The sequence below is a fragment of the Nerophis ophidion genome, linkage group LG07, assembly GCF_033978795.1.
Source record: "Nerophis ophidion isolate RoL-2023_Sa linkage group LG07, RoL_Noph_v1.0, whole genome shotgun sequence".
Classification (NCBI taxonomy): domain Eukaryota; kingdom Metazoa; phylum Chordata; class Actinopteri; order Syngnathiformes; family Syngnathidae; genus Nerophis; species Nerophis ophidion.
The window spans coordinates 65115644-65137358 of NC_084617.1; the positions used below are offsets into that span (position 1 = coordinate 65115644).

At 41.2% G+C, this 21715-nt stretch overlaps 1 protein-coding gene across 1 annotated transcript in view; it reads right to left on the bottom strand.

Annotated features, from left to right (window-relative positions):
* The window catches only part of hmcn2 (hemicentin 2), a 229065-nt gene extending 207891 nt beyond the window's left edge, over positions 1 to 21174 (bottom strand). The window contains exons 1-4 of the mRNA XM_061906866.1: positions 20877 to 21174; positions 12739 to 12809; positions 5698 to 5856; positions 2802 to 2924 (exon numbers count right to left, since the gene is read on the bottom strand). Of these exons, the coding sequence (XP_061762850.1) occupies positions 2802 to 2924; positions 5698 to 5856; positions 12739 to 12809; positions 20877 to 21138 (615 nt within the window). The 5' untranslated portion in view covers positions 21139 to 21174. The remainder of the gene's footprint in view (positions 1 to 2801; positions 2925 to 5697; positions 5857 to 12738; positions 12810 to 20876) is intronic.
* Positions 21175 to 21715: the final 541 nt, after the last annotated feature.

Consider the following 21715-nt stretch of genomic DNA (forward strand, 5'->3'; position numbering starts at 1 on the left):
CTCTTAATTACCGATTCCGATATCAACCGACACCGATACATACGGTCGTGGAGTTAACACATTATTATGTCTAATTTTGTTTTGATGGCCCACTGGATGCTGCGATGAGTTAGCGACTTGTCCAGGGTGTACTCCGCCTTCCGCCCGATTGTAGCTGAGATAGGCAACAGCGCCCCCTGCGACCCCAAAGGGAATAAGCGGTAGAAAATGAATGGATGGATGGATGGGCCCACTGGATGCATTAAACAATGTAACAAGGTTTTCTAAAATAAATCAACTCAAGTTATGGAAAAAAATGCCAACATGGCACTGCCATATTTATTATTGAAGTCACAAAGTGCATTTTTTTTTCAACATGCCTCAGCTTATAATTTTGGGACATGCTCTTCCTGAGAGAGCATGAGTGAAGTGAAGTGAAGTGAATTATATTTATATAGCGCTTTTTCTCTAGTGACTCTTTACATATTGAAACCCAATATCTCATTTCTACATTCTAAACCAGTGTGGGTGTCACTGGGAGCAGGTGGGTAAAGTGTCTTGCCCAAGGACACAACGGCAGTGGGTAGGATGGCGGAACCGGGGATCAAACCTGCAACCCTCAAGTTACTGGCACGGCCGCTCTACCAACCGAACTATACCGCCCCAGGTATATGGTGGATGAGGAGGCTGAGGTTGGCTGGTTTCGGGGGGGCGGGGGGGTGCATATTGTAGCGTCCTGGAAGAAATAGTGCTGCAAGGGGTGCTGGGTATTTGTTCTGTTGTGTTTATGTGGTTTTACGGTGCGGATGTTCTCCCGAAATGTGTTTGTCATTCTTGTTTGGTGTGGGTTCACAGTGTGGCGCATATTTTTAACAGTGTTAAAGTTGTTTGTACGGCCACTGTCAGTGTGACCTGTATGGCCTTGCATTCACTTGTGTGTGTGTGTGAAAAGCCGTAGATATTATGTGATTGGGCTGGCACGAAAAGGCAGTGCCTTTAAGGTTTATTGGCGCTCTGTACTTCTCCCTACGTCCGTGTACACAGCGCCGTTTTAAAAAGTCATACATTTTACTTTTTGAAACTGATACCGATCATTTTGAAACTGATACCGATAAATTCCTAGAGAGCATTTTAAAACATTTATAGTCAGATAATATCGGCAGTTCAATATCATCGGACATCGGATTGGATCTCCGCTACTCCAAGGCTTAAACCATCTGCAATTCGGTGAAAGCCTGCCACAAAAGTGCTGTGATTGGCTTAAAATCTTACGTGTACGTGTATTTACATAGAGGTGGAAAACATTTAGCAAAAGTCATGTAAGGGTTGAGGTGTGATAGCTCATGTGAAGCTGGCCTCCTAACCCCTTAAATATACATAAACACCAAAATGACAAACAGGCCCTCCTTACATTTCTTTCGCCAGAATTATTGAGTGAGAATGAAGTTGCCCCACACAGACCTTGTGTGTTTGCACGACTTGACAGGAAACAGAACCCTCTTTTTCAAGACTGCATTTTCTGAATGCTGAGTTGCTAGGCAATTTTTAAAAAAAATCTCGCATTCAGGTCCATTAGAATGTCGGTTATATTCATGAATGTTCCTTGACAGCGCAGAAGTGGCCAAAATATCCATGTGATCTTTTTCTTACTCAAATCCCATTTGATACAAAATAAGTGAGCTAAGGAGACTTTCCTGACTTCTGGATTAAAACGCCTGCGATGAGGTGGCGACTTGTCCAGGGCGTACGCCGCCTTCCGCCCGATTGTAGCTGAGATAGGCACCCCCGCGAATCCAAAGGGAATACGCCGTAGAAAATGGATGGATGGATTAAAACGCTTGCAATCAATGCGTTTCCTCACTGTCAAAGTTAGTTGGTGACGAACCCCAAGATGCAGAGAAGGAGGGAGGCATTTTGCAGGAAAACGTGATTTAATTTAAATAATAGAACAAGAACAAACAAAAGGGTACTAACACAAAGCGCGCACGAGGCGGATAACAAACTAAGGGAGCTAGCATGGGAGCTAGAAAACAAAAAGGAACTTAGCATGGAAGCTAGCAAGAATCGAGCAGGAGACAGAAGTCGTACATGTAATATAAAAACAAACTTGGAAGCAGGGAACAAAAGGCAGTAAGCTAAAAACCGCAATCAAACATAGCTTACCGCAACGCTGCATAGACAAGACAAGATACGACACGACAGGTAGCAACGACGAGAGCGACATCGGCATGAAAATAATCCAGCACTGACTGAAGAACAAAAGCATGTACAAATAGGAGCGGGCTGATTGACACCAGGTGTGGCCAGGTGCCAATCAGCCGCAGGTGAGGAGAAACAGCGCACAGGGGAAATAAGAGCGCTGACCGGAACTAAAAACAGGAAATACTAAACACACAGAGGAAACCAAGACAAAGGCAGAGGAAAAAAACTAAAACACAAACAAACTGTCAGGGGAAAGCCTGACACTCACAATGTTGAGCCCTTGTTGATAATAAAGTTCAAATTAAAGTACCAATGATTGTCACACACACATCAGGTGTGGCAAAATTACTCTCTGCATTTGACCCATCCCCTTGTTCTACCCCCTGGGAGGTGAGTGGAGCAGTGGGCAGCAGCGGGGGCCACGCCCGGGGATCATTTTGGTGATTTAGCCCCCAATTCCAACCTTGATACCGAGTGCCAAGCAGGGAGGTAATAGGCCCCATTTTTACAGTCTTTGGTATGACTCGGCCAGGGTTCGAACTCACAACCTACCGATCTCAGGGCGGACCAACCAATCGACACCACTTTTGAGGCATTGATACTATATGTTACGCACTCACCTCATTGACCTGCTGCTTGTCCAGGTGAAAGATCTGCCCTGAAGATGTGGCTGCGATCTCCTCGTAGACCCTGTAGCCCGGTTGGGAGCGGTCCCCACAGTCCCCGGTTAGCACAAAAACCACCTGGAAGAGATGAGAGGATTGCTAGGGAGCTTTCTTGAACTAGCTTTTTACTTCTCCCCAGATTGTTGCGTATTAGTATTTCACAGGATGCCATTTGATCAGTTTTATTGTCCTTTTTGTGTGAAAAAACAACAACAGTGCAGTGACACTCAAATAGATGTGGACCTTGAGTGAGTTATTACACGTATCCTGTTTGGTTACATGAAAAGTAACAAGACTCTGTGAATGTATTCAAGACTTCTTTCAAGCGAAAAATGGCCAGAAAAAGTAATAACCTCTTCTTCAATGCTAAAGACATGAGATTGTACAGCAGGGGTAGGGAACCTATGGCTCTAGAGCCAGATGTGGCTCTTTTGATGACTGCATCTGGCTCTCGGATAAATCTGAACTGACGTTGCTTAACACGATAAGTAATGAATAATTCCACTTGTAATCACAGTGTTAAAAATAATGTTCAAAATATCAATAATTCTCATGCATTTTTAATCCGTCCATCCATTTTCTACTGCACCGGTTCAAGAAGTTGCGTCAATGGTAAGAAGTTATTTATTTATTATTGGTTAGTGTGGGGCTTGCCCTCCTGGGGGTTCTTCAGACCCCCAAGCACCGACATGAGAGCCTGTTTCAGGGTTACAATATTGTTTTATTTTTCAATAAATCTCTCAGTTGTTTTCCAGCAATTGTATTTCCAGCCCCAACCCCGTCTCTCCTCCTGGCTGCTGCTTATAACAGAGCGACAGGTGATTAGATAACAAGGCCCAGATGGGCCCTCTACGCACCTGTCGCTGCAGGCCCGCAGGCCACGCACCCTCCACAGTTAGCTTCAGAATAACAATGTTATTACAAAGAATAAGAGACCTATTATACTCTAGAAATGTTGGTTTTACTTAAAAATGCACGCGTTTAATTGTGTTCAGTGTTAAAAAAATATTATATGGCTCTTACGGAAATATATTTCAAAATATTTGGCTTATTGGCTCTCTCCGCCAAAAAGGTTCCCGACCCCTGTTGTACAGTGTTGTGGATAATGAGGAACAAGATAAATGCGTTGAAGCCTTGGTACAAGGTACCAAGTTGACAACATTTTGTCAACTCATTAGTTTCACCTGTTATGTGTTCATGACTCACGCACCTGTCAATCACTGCACCACTATTTAAGCCTGTAGTTGCCAGGCAGTCAGCCTGGCGACATCCCCCTCTACACACCCTTGATACCCGATTGATTAAGCGGTCCATGCCATAGTGCTCATGCCATTGCTCTGTGGTTTTTGACTTCTCCACGCCACAGTAAGTGTTTAGTTTTTTATGTCCACGGTTCAGTAAGTTTTTTGTTTAGCTCATGTTTCTTGTCCTAGGTTGTTTTTGCCTCCGCCTTGTGCGCGCCTAGTGTTTAGTACTTTTTGAGTGTTTAATTAAAAGATGTCAGTACATTCACGCCATGTCCGGTCCAGTCGATTTGCACCATGAGGAAAACAAACCACACCAAAGTCCACGTCATGACACAAAGTCCATTTGGCTGTCATCCGTTTTTAATTATAAATCACAATTGTGTCAAATTCATGATTTTTTTTTTAATGCTTGATATAAGAAATTTTTACTTAAAAAAAAAAAATGTTTATTCTTGTGAGTGTTGATGACACAAATTTGCAGCAGTTGATATTCTAGTTTCAAGCATGTTTTACTCAATATCCAGTGGGGCAAAAAAGTATTTAGTCAGCCACCGATTGTGCAAGTTCTCCCACTTAAAATGATGACAGAGTCCTGTAATTTTCATCATAGGTACACTTCAACTGTGAGAGACAGAATGAGAAAAAAAATCCAGGAATTCACATTGTAGGAATTTTGAATAATTTATTTGTAAATTATGGTGGAAAATAAGTATTTGGTCAACCATTCAAAGCTCTCACTGATGGAAGGAGGTTTTGGCTCAAAATCTCACGATAAATGGCCCCATTCATTCTTTCCTTAACACGGATCAATCGTCCTGTCCCCTTAGCAGAAAAACAGCCCCAAAGCATGATGTTTCCACCCCCATGCTTCACAGTAGGTATGGTGTTCTTGGGATGCAACTCAGTATTCTTCTTCCTTTAAACTTGACAAGTTGAGTTTATACCAAAAAGTTATATTTTAGTTTCATCTGACTACATGACATTCTCCCAATCCTCTGCTGTATCATCCATGTATCCATTTTGGTATAAACTCAACTCGTCGTGTTTGGAGGAAGAAGAATACTGAGTTGCATCCCAAGAACACCAAACCTACTGTGAAGCATGGGGGTGGAAACATCATGCTTTGGGGCTGTTTTTCTGCTAAGGGGACAGGACGATTGATCCGTGTTAAGGAAAGAATGAATGCGGCCATGTATCGTGAGATTTTGAGCCAAAACCTCCTTCCATCAGTGAGAGCTTTGAATGGTTGACCAAATACTTATTTTCCACCATAATTTACAAATAAATTATTTAAAATTCCTACAATGTGAATTCCCGGATTTTTTTTCACATTCTGTCTCTCACAGTTGGAGTGTACCTATGATGAAAATTACAGACCTCTGTCATCATTTTAAGTGGGAGAACTTGCACAATCGGTGGCTGACTAAATACTTTTTTGCTCCACTGTAGGTCATCAAATCTCAGCAACAAGCTGTAACATCTTGCTGAGATCATTTAGGACCAAAACCCTTAAAACAAGTAAAACACTAACATAAAATCTGCTTAGTGAGAAGAATGATCTTATCAGACAGAAAATAAGCAAATGAAAGGTCGCTGACGTCTACCTGTGACTGACGGAGTTGCACAAGCTGCAGAACATCTCTTTTCAAGCGATAGTCCTTAGCCCGAGCGTCGGTGAAGACGTAGATGAAGGATCCAGGTAGCGAAACCTCCAGCGCCTTCTTGATGGCTCCGACACTCATCTCAGGGCAGTCGCCACCACCCTGTGTGGATCACAAGCATATAATGTCTGATCTACTAACATCCAAATTCCACGCTCTAAACCAGGGGTGTCCAAAGTGCGGCCCGGGGACTATTTGCGGCCCGCAGCTAATTGTTTACCGGCCCGCCACACAGTCTGGAAATGCTATTGCAAAAATAAAAAAAGGAAATTAAAAATATTGGAATGAGGTGAAATCTAACGAGAAAAAGTTGCAATATTACCATGTAAAAACCATCTTTACCATTAATTGATTCACGTTAAACAAGTTGAAAAACTTATTCGGGTGTTACCATTTATTGGTCAATTGTACGGAATATGTACTGTACTGTGCAGTCTACTAATTACAAGTTTCAATCAATCAATTATTATTATTATTTTTTTTTGCCATTGCTCAAAAAAAATGATGTCAAAAAAATCCATGTTATAATGAATTATTTTCAAAGCTCCAATTAGTTCGAATATTTCATTTTAAAATGTTTTATGTGGTAAATATTGCATATATTGTGCAGTTGCCATATAAAAACTAAGTTTTCTTTGACAAAAGAGCATAAAACAAAAATAAAATAATAGTTTCAACGTAAAATTGACTGATATATCTGAAGTTAATCTCGTAACTTAGGTGTGGAAAGTTAAAAAAAAAAAAAAAAAAAAAATGTATCACTTTCTGAGTGGGCCACCTTTTAGATTCCAAACATACTGAGTGGTATTTTATTTATCTTTTCACTGTGAGTACTCAAAAATATAAAATAATTAAAATCAATGGTGTCCTGCATTATTGATCTTTTAGGGCTCTAATTACTAAATACTGCATAATTCAGTTTTACTATGAAAAACAAAGTTGTTTTTGACAGAAATGCCATACAACCTTTTTTTTTTAAGTTGATATAGAGATTTACTGTAAGCGTTAAATTAAAAAAAATAATACAAATTTGACGTATTTTTAACATTTTATTAACTGAGACCCTTTATGGTCCTCGGGACCCCTAAAGGTAAAATAATTGTTTTAAATCCATATATTTTGTTATGGTTTGAAATGAAACATTTAATTTTTCCGTGTGCGGCCCTCGGTGGAAATGGTTTGGACACCCCTGCTCTAAACAGTGTATTACTATACTAACTATAACATTGCATGTACAATTAGTGGGAATGCATGTGATCTACTAAAACTATTTTGATAACAAGTGCAAAATTGGTGCAGAGTATTCAAATGAGGTTTTTGCGTCTACTATACAGGCTGTGCCCAAGGAGACACTCATTTCTCTCCACATTCATGACATCATATGCAGTATAACATGTGTTGTTTCGTTATGGATAAGGCTGGGCGATATGGACGAGAAAGTGAAGTGAAGTAAAATATATTTATATAGCGCTTTTCTCTAGTGACTCAAAGCGCTTTTACATAGCGAAACTCAATATCTAAGTTAGATTTAAACCAGCGTGTGTTATGTCTTTGTGATCATGTTCTGTTTAGTTCTGTTCTGTTTGGTTTTTGACTCCATTAGTTCCTGTTTTTGCGCACCCTGGTTTGTTTTAGTTTCCATGACAACCATTAATTTCACCTGGCTCATTTGTTTGGACTCACGCACCTGTCAATGATCACGGCACTATTTGAGCCTGTAGTTGCCAGGCAGTCAGCCGGGCGACACCACCCTCTACACACCCTTAATACCTGATTGCTCACTTCTTGCCATAGATTCGTGCTTTTCACGTCACAGTAAGTGTTTTCGTTTTTGTTGTCCATGGTTCTGCCGTTGTACGAGTTTTTGTTCTCAGAGCCAAGTTTTGAACCTTTGCTAAGAGCACCTTTCGTTGGTTCCTTTTTTTGAGTTAATAATAAAAGATGTCAGTACCTTCACGCCATGTTCGTTCCAGTCGATTTGCACCACGGGAAAACAAACCACACCAAAGTCCTAGTCATGACAGTGTGGGTGGCACTGTTAGCAGGTGGGTAAAGTGTCTTGCCCAAGGACACAACGGCAACAGCTAGGATGGCAGAAGCGGGGATCGAACCTGGAACCCTGGCACGGCCGCTCTACCAACCGAGTTATACCAACCCAAAGTATACCTCGATATATTTTTACTTAAACTTGATATTCGATATATATCTCGATATATTTTTCAGTGAATGTACACATATACAGATATTCATTTTTGAGCGATATTCAGTGAAATTGAAGTGAATGACAACTGTATGGTAAACAATCACTGCCACTTTTATTAACCCAGTTAGTCAAGATGAGTATTAACAAGAGATGTCCGATAATATCGGACTGCCGATATTATCGGCCGATAAATGCTTTAAAATGTGCGTGCCGGCCCAATCACAAAATATCTACAGCTTTTTACACACACAAGTGAAGACAAACCATACTTGGTCAACAGCCATACAGGTCACACTGAGGGTGGCCGTATAAACAACTTTAACACTGTTACAAATATGTGCCACACTGTGAACCCACACCAAACAAGAATGACAGACACATTTCGGGAGAACATCCGCACCGTAACACAACATGAACAAAACAGAACAAATACCCAAAACCCCTTGCAGCCCTAACTCTTCCGGGACGCTACAATATACCTCAACCTCCTCATGCTCTCTCAGGCAGAACATGTCCCAAATTCCAAGCTGCTGTTTTGAGGCATGTTAAAAAAAAATAATGCGCTTTGTGACTTCAATAATAAATATGGCAGTGCCTTGTTGGCATTTTTTTTCCATAACTTGAGTTGATTTATTTTGGAAAACCTTGGTACATTGTTTAATGCATAATAATGTGTTAGTTCCATATATTGGTATCGGTTGATATCGGAATTGGTAATTAAGAGTTGGACAATATCGGAATATCTGCAAAAAAGCCATTATCGGACATCTATAGTATTAACAGCACAGAAAATAAACTGTTTAAGTAGTACAGAATTACATAACATAAATAAAATAAAATAATTTTTCTACGTAAAATTAATAACATAGCTTTGCAAATAATACAAAACGTATCAAACTCATATTAAAAAAAAAAAACATTTGCAGGCAAGGACCCTGCCTTCCGCCCGATTGTAGCTGAGATAGGCGCCAGCGCCCCCCGCGACCCCGGAAGGGAATAAGCGGTAGAAAATGGATGGATGGATGGACCTTTTAATTCCCTTCCTGGTTCGATGACCCGCCCTATCTTGTTTCTGAGTGGCCCGTCCCTAACCAATGGTGAATCATCCGAGTAAACAACCAACCAATCATGGATGTTCTTATATGTGCAAGCAGTCTTAGAAGGAGGAAGGGGAGGGGTTTAGTAGCTCAGGGAGGGGCAGCGGGGGGAGAACAAGGAACACAACAAATAAGCAGTGTTTGGTCATTTTAACATGAAATAAATTATATCGATATTACCATATTTTCTTTATTCAAACCTTGTTTACAAAATATATCAATATATCTTAGAAACTTGATGTATTGCCCAGCCCTACTTATGGAAGGTCGATAAACTTTAGAAGTGTGATCTTAGTCAACAAAACCAATGTTTGGCGTGCCAAAGATTTGCTCTGGGAGGCACCTATTTTGTGATGGTGCATCTGGAACGATCCAGAAATGCACACAAGAATGCATGAAAATACATCTTGCAGAAAGTTTTTGTCATATGAAAGATGTGAGAAAAAAACCCCCTGCAGAAATAAAAAATAAAAATACCAAAACAAATAATTTGACTTTGTTTTAATCAACCCCTTAAAGGCCCACTGAAATGAGATTTTCTTATTCAAACGGGGATATCAGGTCCATTCTATGTGTCATACTTGATCATTTCGCGATATTGCCATATTTTTGCTGAAAGGATTTAGTAGAGAACATCGACGATAAATTTCGCAACTTTTGGTCGTTAATAAAAAAGCCTTGCCTTTACCAAAAGTAGCAGACGATGTGCGCATGACGTCACGGGTTGTGGAGCTCCTCACATTTGAACATTGTTTATAATCATAGCCACCAGCAGCTAGAGCGATTCGGACAGAGAAAGCGACGATTTCCCCATTAATTTGAGCGAGGATGAAAGATTCGTGGATGAGCAAATTTAGAGTGAAGGACAAGAAAAAAAAAGGCGATTGCAGTGGGAGCGATTCAGATGTTATTAGACACATTTGAATTGAATTGAAATATTTATTTCAAACCTGCACAGTACCACTAAAACCAGGTTGTTGTTTTTTTACATTTTGGCAGAGATATTTATGCAAGGCTTGAAAAGGGGTTGGATGAAGCAGATGCTTATAATAGCATAAAATGCTTATAATTTACTAGGATACTTCTTGAAAATCCCTTATCTGCCTATTGTGTTGCTAGTGTTTTAATGAGATTAAATAGTACCTGAAAGTCGGAGGGGTGTGGCCACGGGTGTGTTGACCGCCAGTGTCTCTGAGGGAAGTTATGCAGCTGCAGCAGGACGGAACCTCCGCTGATGTCTCCGGTCAGAGCCGACTTATTACCACAATGTTCTCACCAAAAACTGCCAGTTGACATGTAGTCGGGATCCATGTTCGCTTGACCGCTCTGATCCATTGTAAAGCTTCACCTCCGGGAATTTTAAACAAGGAAACACCGTGTGTTTGTGTGGCTAAAGGCTAAAAGCTTCCCACCTCCATCTTTCTACTTTGACTTCTCCAATATTAATTGAACAAATTGCAAAAGATTCAGCAACACAGCGGTCCAGAATACTGTGTAATTATGCGATTAAAGCAGACGGCTTATAGCTTGGATCGGGCTGGAAAATAATGTCGGCTACAACCCGGGACGTCAAACGCATGCGTCATCATACGTTTTCAATAGGATACTTCGCGGGAAATTTTAAATTGCAATTTAGTAAACTAAAAAGGCCGTATTGGCATGTGTTGCAATGTTAACATTTCATCATTGATATATAAACAATCAGACTGTGTGGTCGGTAGTAGTGGGTTTCAGTAGGCCTTTAAGTCATCCAGTAGCTTTACAATACTTAAATGATATTGCTGAACTAATAAGTTAAAAAAGTTAAAGTACCACTCATAGTCACACACACACTCGGTGCGCTGAAAATACTCTCTGCATTTGACCCCATCCCCTTCTTCCATCCCTTGCGAGGTGAGGGGAGCAGTGAGCAGCAGCGGTGGTCACGCTTGGGAATTATTTTGGTGATTTAACCCCCAAATCCAACCCTTGATGCTGAGTGCCAAGCAGGGAGGTAATGCTCCCATTTTTATAGTCTTTGGTATGACTCGGCCGGGGGTTTGAACTCAGAACCTACTGATCTTAACTTAGAATTTAATGGCAGCGACACATTGCAAAAAAGTTGGCTCAGGGGCATTTTTACCACTGTGTTACATGACCTTTCCTTTAAACAACACTTCGTAAACATTTGGGAATTGAGGAAACCAATTTTTGAAGATTTTCAGGTGGAATTCTTTCCTATTCTTGCTTAAGTTGTTCAACAATCCGGGGTTTCCGTTGTGGTATTTTACTCTTCATAATGTGCCACACATTTTCAATGGGAGACAGGTCTGGACTACAGGCAGGCCAGTCTAGTACCCGAAGTCTTTTACTATGAAGCCACGCTGTTGTAACACGTAGCTTGGCATTGTCTTGCTGAAATAAGCAGGGGCGGCCATGATAACGTTGCCAAAACTTGTATGTACCTTTAAGCATTAATGGTGCCTTCACAGATGTGTAAGTTACCCATGCCTTGGGCACTAATAAACCCCCATACCATCACAAATGATGGCTTTCGAACTTTACGCCTATACAAATGCGGATGTTTTTTTTCTGGACTGGACTCTCACCGTTATGTTGAATTAACTATGGATTGGACTCTCACAATATCATGTTAGACCCGCTCGACATCCATTGCTTTCGGTCCCCTAGGGGGGTGTAGGGGGGTGCGGGTTGGGTTGCCCACATATGCGGTCCTCTCCAAGGTTTCTCATAGTCATCATTGTCACTGTCACCGACGTCCCTCTGGGTGTGAGTTTTTCCTTGCCCTTATGTGGGCTCTACCGAGGATGTTTTTGTGGTTTGTGCAGCCCTTTGAGACACTTGTGATTTAGGGCTATATAAATAAACGTTGATCGATTGATTGATTTCCTCTTTGGTCCTTGACGTCCAAAATTTCCAAAAAACAATTTGAAATGCAGACTCGTCAGACCACAGAACCCTTTTCCACTTTGCATTAGTCCATCTTAGATGAGCTCGGGCCCAGCGAAGCCAAGGGCATTTCTGGGTGTTGTTGATAAAGGGCTTCTCAGTCTTTTTTGCCACTCGTGCCAGCTTTTTTAAAACATTTTGCAGGCATCAAATTCCAAATGAGCTATTGAATATAGGTTGTAAAGGATTAGCTAATTATTGCATTCTGTTTTTATTTACGATTTACACAACTTGCCAACTTCACTGGTTTGGGGTTTTGTACATTTATATTCATAATGGACTGGGATAATAATTTGTTCTGTCTGTTACAAGTGGCCCTTTGATGGTGGCCATAACTGTGATGTGGCTCTCAGTGTGGTGACTATTTTATTTTCCCATGTTTCCTTCCAAATCAAACAAAGATTGAAATTGGAACTCCTGAGCTGCTCTTTCTACTGTTTCATTGACCCTATCTGAACATAGTCCACATAGGCTCACTGAAGCCTGCATTTGTGTGAGATAATATTGTGCTTCATCAACGGTGCATTGATCACGACATGTGTTATATCCCTGGTGGGGCAACGGTACACACTCCTGTCTTTCATGGCGGAGGGCACGGGTTTGATTCCCGACCAGGGTCGCGTCAAGAAGCGTGAAAACTAAGCCAGAGCCGAACTGCGATTGACTTAGTTTGGGGACCCCTGACTGGGAGAAAACAACAACAACAAAAAATCACGGCATGTGTTCTGTTCCCACCTGGACAAACAGCTCTTGGAGATCCTGCTGGAACTTTATGGGGTCGGTGCTGATGGACACAGGGCCGATATCTGAAAGGTCAGAAATGAAGATATTATATGGAGAGAAGTGAACAAGATTCCGAGGTACTTGAACTCCTCCACTTGGGGCAGGGTCTCCTCCCCATTCCACCCTTTTCCGGGCGAGAACAACGGACTCGGACTTAGAGGTGCTGACTCTCATCCCGGTCGCTTCACACTCGGCTGCGAACCGATCAAGTGAGAGCTGAAGATCCTGGCCATCAGGACCACATCACCTACGAAAAGCAGAGACCTAATCCTGCAGTTACCAAACCGGATCCCCTCAACGCCTTGACTGTGCCTAGAAATTCTGTCCATAAAAGTTATGAACAGAATCTGTGACAAAGGACAGCCTTGGCGGAGTCCAACCCTAACTGGAAACGTGTCCGACGTACTGCCGGTAATGCGGACCAAGCTCTGACACTGATCATAGAGGGAGCGGACCGCCACAATCAGACAGTCCGATACCTCATACTCTCTGAGCACTCCCCACAGGACTTCCCGAGGGACACGGTTGAATCCCTTCTCCAAGTCCACAAAGCACACTTAGACTGGTTGGGCAAACTCCCATGCACCCTCAAGGACCCCGAGAGCCAAGACACTGTCTTGCATACTTGCCAACCCTCCCGGATTTTCCGGGAAACTCACAAAATTCAGCGCCTCTCCCGAAAACCTCTCGGGACAAATTTTCGCTCGAAAATCTCCCGAAATTCCTGACTCAGTAATGTTGTGATCCTCTTAAACAGGACAATACTGCCATCTACTGTACATAGAATAGAATAGAATGTAAATATATTCTACATTTAAGTGCAGTCAAGGAACATATGCATTAGGGAGTCTGTTCTGAAGCCCACAGTAAAGAGACGTGACTTCATCACGTCGCCTGGTTATTGACTCCAACCCAATATATTACACCGTCGACGAGCAAAATGAAGAAATACGCTTGCAAGTTCCAGAACGATTGGAAACAAGAATTTCAGTTTATCCAGGAGAGTTCAAAGGGGAAGGGGGACGTTGCCTGTAAATTTTGTAGAAGAGACTTGTCCATTGAACACGGCGGCCGAACGGATATATTCAGCCATGAACGGTCAGCGAAGCACAAAGCGTCCGCAGCGCAGCATCGTTCACAACCCAGTATTACGGCCCACCTCGCAAAATGGAGACCCGATGGTGTAACTTATGCTGAGACAAAGATGGCTATGCGGATAGCTGGAAGCAACATCCCGTTTTCGTTAGGCGGATGTCTACAACAAATCCGTGATATATCTTCCCGGATTCGGAGATCGCTCGCCAATACGCAATGGCAGAACAAAAGTTAACCCAAATAGTGAAAGGTAAGTGTTGTTTTTTTAGTAACCAGCAAGGACAGCACAGTTAGTAGAAAACCTGTGGTTTTTATTACTGTGTATTTGATAGGTGCCGTCGGAAATTCAACTATTTATTTTATTTATATATATAATAAAATAAATATATATAGCTAGAACTCACTGAAAGTCAAGTATTTCATACATGTACCGTATATATATTTATATATATATATATATGAAATATATATGAAATACTCGAGTTGGTGAATTATACTCCTCCCCCTCTTAACCACGCCCCCCGCCCCAAACCACGCCTCCGTCCCACCCCCGACCACGCCCCCCTGCCCCCTGAAATCGGAGGTCTAAAGGTTGGCAAGTATGCTGTCTTGGAGTAACGACAAAGTGCTTTGTCAAAGTGAAGACATCCACCCATCTCAGTATTTCCCCCGACAGTGGCGAGTGACCATAAAGAGCGCTCGTAAAGGTCTGACCGCACCGTCACGCTTCTTTGTCAGTCAATCACTGACCTTTTACAAGGTCCCCGAGGAGAGGCCCCCGTTAACCAGAAGACAAAATGTGTGGTTTTGGAGCATCCCACTAGAACATCCCCCCCCCCCTCCTGCCAACGCCACCACTACAGGCGGGTTGTATGGGGGGAGGGGCTTAGAGGGTTTTCCGGAGGCCAGCATGGAGGCGATGGCGGGGTGGGTTAGGGTGATTGGGGTAATTACACACAGGCAGACGGCATATGCTTCTCATCAGGGCCCCTCCCCCATTAGGGAACTCTTATTTTCAGGCTCCAGCTTTCAAATACTGTATCGGACAGGGGTCGGGAACATTTTTGGCTGAGAGAGCCAAAAAGCCAAATATTTTAAAATATATTTCCCTAAGAGCCATATAATATTTTTTTTAACACTGAACACAACTAAACACGTGCATTTTTAAGTAAGACCAACATTTCTAGAGTATAATAGGTCTCTTATTCTTTGTAATAGCATTGTTATTCTGAAGCTAACTGTGGAGGGGGCGTGGCCTGAGGGCCTGCATCCAACTGGGATGTGCCAGGACCGGCTTCAAAATCAGCGACAGTTGCGTAGAGGGCCCACCTGGGCCTTGTTATCTAATCACCTGTCACTCTGTTATAAGCGGCAGCCAGGAGGAGAGACGGGGGTTGGGGCTGGAAATACAATTGCTGGAAAGCAACTGAGAGACTTATTGAAGAATAAAACAATATTGTAACCCTGAAACAGGCTCTCAGGTCGGTGCTTGGTGGTCCGAAGAACTCCCAGGAGGCCAAGCTCCACACTAACCAATAATAAATAAATAACTTCTTACCATTAACGCAACTTCTTGAACAGGTGCGGTAGAAAACGGATGGATTAAAAATGCATTTTTAACATTATTTTTAACACTGATTACAAGTGGAATTATTCATTACTTATAGTTTTAAGCAACGTCAGCTCAGATTTATCCGAGAGCCAGATGCAGTCATCAAAAGAGCCACATCTGGCTCTAGAGCCATAGGTTCCCTACCCCTGGTATAGGACCTGGCCCATTATCGATGCACCAACCATCGCGCTAATTCACATTTGACCAATTACTGCAAATTATGTAAAATTATGTAAAACCGGGGTGTATTAGTGCCCAAGGCATGGGTAACTTACACATCTGTGAAGGCACCATTAACGCTGAAAGGTACATACGGTCAGAGTTTGTTTGTGACGAACCCCAAGATGCAGAGATGGGGGCAGGCATTGAACAGGAAAACATGATTTAATTGAAATATTAGAACAAGAACAAACCAAAGGGGTACAACCAAAAGCCCGCACAAGGCGGATAACAAACTAAGGGAGCTAGCACGGGAGCTAAAAAATAAAAGGAGCTTAGCATGGAAGCTAGCAAAAACAAAAAGGGTCTAGCGTGGAAGCTAACGGGTAGCGAGCAGGAAAACAGAAGTTGGAACGTGTAGTACAAAACAAACTGGAAGCAGGGAACAAAAAAACAGTAAGCTACAAACATCTAACGCAGGGGTAGGGAACCTATGGCTCTAGAGCCAGATGTGGCTCTTTTGATTACTGCATCTGGCTCTCTGATAAATCTTAGCTGACATTGCTTAACACGATAAGTAATGAATAATTACGCTGGTAATCACAGTGTTAAAAATAACGTTCAAATTATAAAACTTTCTCATGCATTTTAGTCCAACCATCCATTTTCTATCGCACCTGTTCAAGAAGTCGCATTAATGGTAAGAAGTATAATATTTATTATTGGTTGGCATTAGAATAACAATGTTATTAAAAAAAATAAGAGAACTATTGGTTTTAAAAATGGCCGCATTACGTTGTATTTAGTGTTAAAAAATATTATGGCTCTCACGGAAATACATTTTCAAATATTTGGCTTTTATGGCTCTCTCAGCCAAAAAGGTTCCTGACCCCTGATCTAACGGATATAGCTTACCGCTACGCTGCAATTACAAAACACGGCACGACACGACAAGAGCGATATCGACATGACAATAATCCAGCCACTCACTGGAGGACAAAAACAGACTCAAATAGAAGTGGGCTGATTGACACCAGGTGTGGCCAGGTGCCAATCAGTCGCAGTTGAGGGGAAAACAGCACACAGGGGGGAAAAAAACAGGAAACAGACAAAATAAAAGCGCTGACAGGAACTAAAAACAGGAAATACTAAACACACACAGAGGAAAAACTAAAACACAAACAAACTGTTAGTGGCAACCCTGACACATACAGGTTTTGGACCAACATATGTTGCCATCCAAGCGAGGTCTTTTTCATGGACACCCCTGCTTATTTCAGCAAGAGAATGCCAAGCCACATTCTGCACTTGTTACAACAGCGTGGATTTGTCGTAAAACAGTGCACGTACTAGACTGGCCTGCCTGTAATCCAGACCTGTCTCCCATTGAAGATATGTGGTGCATTATGAAGCCTAAAATACGACAACGGAGACCCCGGATTTTTGAACAACTTAAGCTGTACATCAAGCAAAAATGGGAAAGAATTCCACCTGAAAAGCTTAAAAATGTGGTCTCGTCAGTTCCCAAACGTTTACTGGGTGTGGTTAAAAGGAAAGGCCATGTGAAACAGTGGTAAAAATGCCGCTGTGCACACTTTTTTGCAAAAAAAAATGTAAGTATCTTGTCTTTGCAGTCTATTCAATTGAATAGAAGTTGAAAAGGATTTGCAAATCATTGTATTCTGTTTTTATTTGCGAATTACACAACGTGCCAACGTTTGTGTTTTTGGTTTAATTTTACATTCATAATACTCAGGGTCACTAAAGCTGCCGGTAGAAGTAATTAACACATCTGGTCACGTGATTCCGAAGTGAATACTTGAGTTTGAGATCCAGCAAACTACAAACACAACAAAGGGCATTGTTTCTTATCATTGACCATAACAAGCACATAATCATCCATCCATCCATTTTCTACCGCTTATTCCCTTCGGGGTGGCGGTGGGCACTGGAGCCTACCTCAGGTACAATCGGGCGGAAGGCGTCGTACACCCTGGACAAGTCGCCACCTCATCACAGGGCCAACACAGATAGCACATCATCATTTTTAATACATGTTTTGAATGAATGAAATATTTCAAAACCTTTTAATATCTTTATAGTGTTGTGTAATGCAGTTATGCATGTACACAAAGTACACACACATTCTGAGTTGAGTGTGTGTTTGTTTGTTGGAATATGCACGCATCACAATTTCCAGTTTCTCTATTCCACATGTTCGAAAATGAGTAGAAAGAAGCAGAGCTTATTTAATCCTAACCCCTTTTTCCTTTACAAAGCAGTTGCTAAAACTTTTGTTCACTTCCTGTCCTAAATGTATTCACAATATACTCCATAAGTAATAACAATAAAAATAAATAAATGATAATAATAATCTCACCATATTTCATATGGTGGGATGAGTAAGATTATCTAGAAAATGAATGGATGGATGAAATAAATTCAGATTGCTTATCATGGTTCTTATTCTTTGTACTTTGTAAAAACTTTAAGTTTGAAGAGTTTCCTGAAATGGATCATGTTAGTACTTTGTTGGATTTCTACGGAGGCCCTAAAGGGACATGGATGTTTTGCCAGATCTCGCAATACTTTTTTTTCCTATGCCAGTGAACCGGAAGTGAAACAGACACAGCAATGGAGGAGCGGGAAACATGCGGGAGCCTAACCATCATCTCTGCTATGTTGTGGAAACATAATATCGATTTGGTGTCTTTATATGTAAGGCCAATACTAAAATAAAAATATCAATAAACTTCTCCCACGGATGATGGATAGGCTCCTCCATCGCTGTGTCTGTTTTACTTCCGGTTCACTGACATAGGAAAAAAAAACTTTTGCGAGATCTCGCAAAAAGTATTGGGAGATCTTGCAAAAAGTATTGCGAGAGCTCGCAAAAATATTGCGAGATCTCACAATAAAAGTATTGCGAGATCTCACAATAAAAGTATTGCGAGATCTAGCAAAAAGTATTGCGAGAGCTTGCAAAAAAGTATTGCGAGATCTCACAAAAAGTATTGCGAGATCTCACAATAAAAGTATTGCGAGATCTCGCAAAAAAGTATTGCGAGATCTAGCAAAAAATATTGCGAGATCCCGCAAAAAAGTATTGCGATAGCTTGCAAGAATATTGCGTGATCTTGCAATAAATGTATTGCGAGATCTCACTATAAAAGTATTGCGAGATATTGCAATAAAAGTATTGCGAGATCTGGCAGAAAGTATTGCGAGATCTCAAAATAAAAGTATTGGGAGATCTCGCAAAAAGTAATGCGAGATTTTGCAAAAAGTATTGCGAGATCTCGCAAAAAGTATTGGGAGATCTTGCAAAAAATATTGCGAGATCTCGCCATAAAAGTATCGCGAGACCTCGCAAAAAGTATTGCGAGCTCTCGCAAAAAAAGTATTACGAGACCTTGCAAAAAGTATTGCGAGAGATCGCAATAAAAGTATTGCGAGATCTTGCAAAAAATATTGCGAGAGCTCGCAAAAAGTATTTCGAGATCTCGCAACAAAAGTATTGCGAGATCTCGCAAAAAGTATTGCGAGATCACGCAAAAAAAGTATTGCGAGATCTCACAATAAAAGTATTGCGAGATCTAGCAAAAAGTATTTTGATAGCTTGCAAGAATATTGCGAGATCTTGCAATAAAAGTATTGCGAGATCTCACTATAAAAGTATTGCGAGATCTGGCAAAAAGTATTGCGAGATCTCAAAATAAAAGTATTGGGAGATCTCGCAAAAAGTAATGCGAGATTTTGCAAAAAGTATTGCGAGATCTTGCAAAAAGTATTTCGAGATCACACAAAAAAAGTATTGCGAGATCTCACAATAAAAGTATTGCGAGATCTCACAATAAAAGTATTGCGAGATCTCACAATAAAAGTATTGCGAGATCTCACAATAAAAGTATTGCGAGATCTCGCAAACAAGTATTGCGAGATCTCGCAAAAAATATTGCGAGATCTCGCAAAAAGTAATGCGAGATCTCAAAATAAAAGTATTGGGAGATCTCGCAAAAAGTAATGCGAGATTTTGCAAAAAGTATTGCGAGACCTCGCAAAAAGTATTTCGAGATCACGCAAAAAAAGTATTGCGAGATCTCACAATAAAAGTATTGCGAGATCTCACAATAAAAGTATTGCGAGATCTCGCAAAAAAGTATTGCGAGATCTAGCAAAAAATATTGCGAGAGCTCGCAAAAAGTATTGCGAGATCACGCAAAAAAAGTATTGCGAGATCTCGCAAAAAGTATTGCGAGATCACGCAAAAAAAGTATTGCGAGATCTCGCAAAAAGTATTGCGAGATCACGCAAAAAAAGTATTGCGAGATCTCACAATAAAAGTATTGCGAGATCTCGCAAAAAGTATTGCGAGACCTCGCAAAAAGTATTGCGATAGCTTGCAAGAATATTGCGAGATCTTGCAATAAAAGTATTGCGAGATCTCACTATGAAAGTATTGCGAGATCTTGCAAAAAATATTGCGAGAGCTCGCAAAAAGTATTTCGAGATCTCGCAACAAAAGTATTGCGAGATCTCGCAAAAAGTATTGCGAGATCACGCAAAAAAAGTATTGCGAGATCTCACAATAAAAGTATTGCGAGATCTAGCAAAAAGTATTTTGATAGCTTGCAAGAATATTGCGAGATCTTGCAATAAAAGTATTGCGAGATCTCACTATAAAAGTATTGCGAGATCTGGCAAAAAGTATTGCGAGATCTCAAAATAAAAGTATTGGGAGATCTCGCAAAAAGTAATGCGAGATTTCGCAAAAAGTATTGCGAGATCTCGCAAAAAAAGTATCTCACAATACTTTTTGCGAGATCTTGCAATAAAAGTATCTCACAATACTTTTTGCGAGATCTCGCAAAAAGTATTAAGAGATCTCGCAATAACAGTTTTGCGAGATCTCGCAAAACATATTTTTCCCTCCATGTCCCGTTACATTTCTTTGCTTAATCCATTCCATAAATTAATTCCACATACCAAAATACTGAAAATATTAAATGATGTAAGCGTGCACATTTTAAATATATATTTTTTCTCTTAGATTATATTTCTCCTCTTTTGTTGAGAAGAATTGTTGTACATTCAGGTTACAATTTGCTTTGTGTATAATTTGAGCAGTTTGCAAATTCACTATGTCGTGGAATTTCAGTTTTTTCAAATGAATGAATAAAGTTCTAGTAACTAATTAGTAATTAAAAGGAGCATACAAAAGTACCTGGGTCGTGGAATGGAACCAGGACAAAGTTTTTGATGGGTCTTGTCCTCCGGTTGAGGGTCGTCTGCAGGATCCGCGAGGCGCCGTCGATCACCTGCTTGAGGTCGTCGTACATGGAGCCGGTCACATCGAACACAAAGGCCAGGGTGGAGGCGCTGTCATCGGCCCCGGCAGCTCCATCCAAGTCGGGGGATGCCTGCAGCCTGTGCGCGCTGCTGCACAGCACCGCCACCATCACACACTTTAGCCACACAACTTTCATCTTGTTTCACCCCCTAACGATTCTATCTGCAGGAAAAATGCTAAATGTTAAAAAAAAAAAAAAAAAAAAAAAGTTTATATTAAAAAAATAGTTCCAGAGGAGCACATCCGTGCGTAAAGTTCGGAGCAAAGTGCGGAGAGGCTGAGTGGAGCGCCCCTGGAGAGCTGGTGCTCTGACGCTCCAAACGGGGGCGGAGAAGGTATTAAAAGGTCCCTGAGACCCAACCTGACTTGCATGTGTCCCGTGCTGGATTGTAACTTGACCCCGCAGTGACTTCCAGCCTTTAACCCGATTCCACATTCCCTCCTCCAATTCAATTTTCTCCCTGAGACGACACGCCGTCCCCCGGGAGAGAGAACTTCAGCTTGCTTGCAGGAAGTTGCTCTTTGTGTTGCACCTTATGTCGAGGTGTTGTTTTTTTTGTTTTTCTTTTCTTTTCTTTTTAGTTTTATAAACCTTTATTTATAAATTGCAACATTTACAAACAATCGAGAAATAATAATAATAATATAAGTACAAAAACAGTACCAGTTTACAACCCCCTGGCGCTGTTTTGTACTGTTGGTGTACTTTTTTT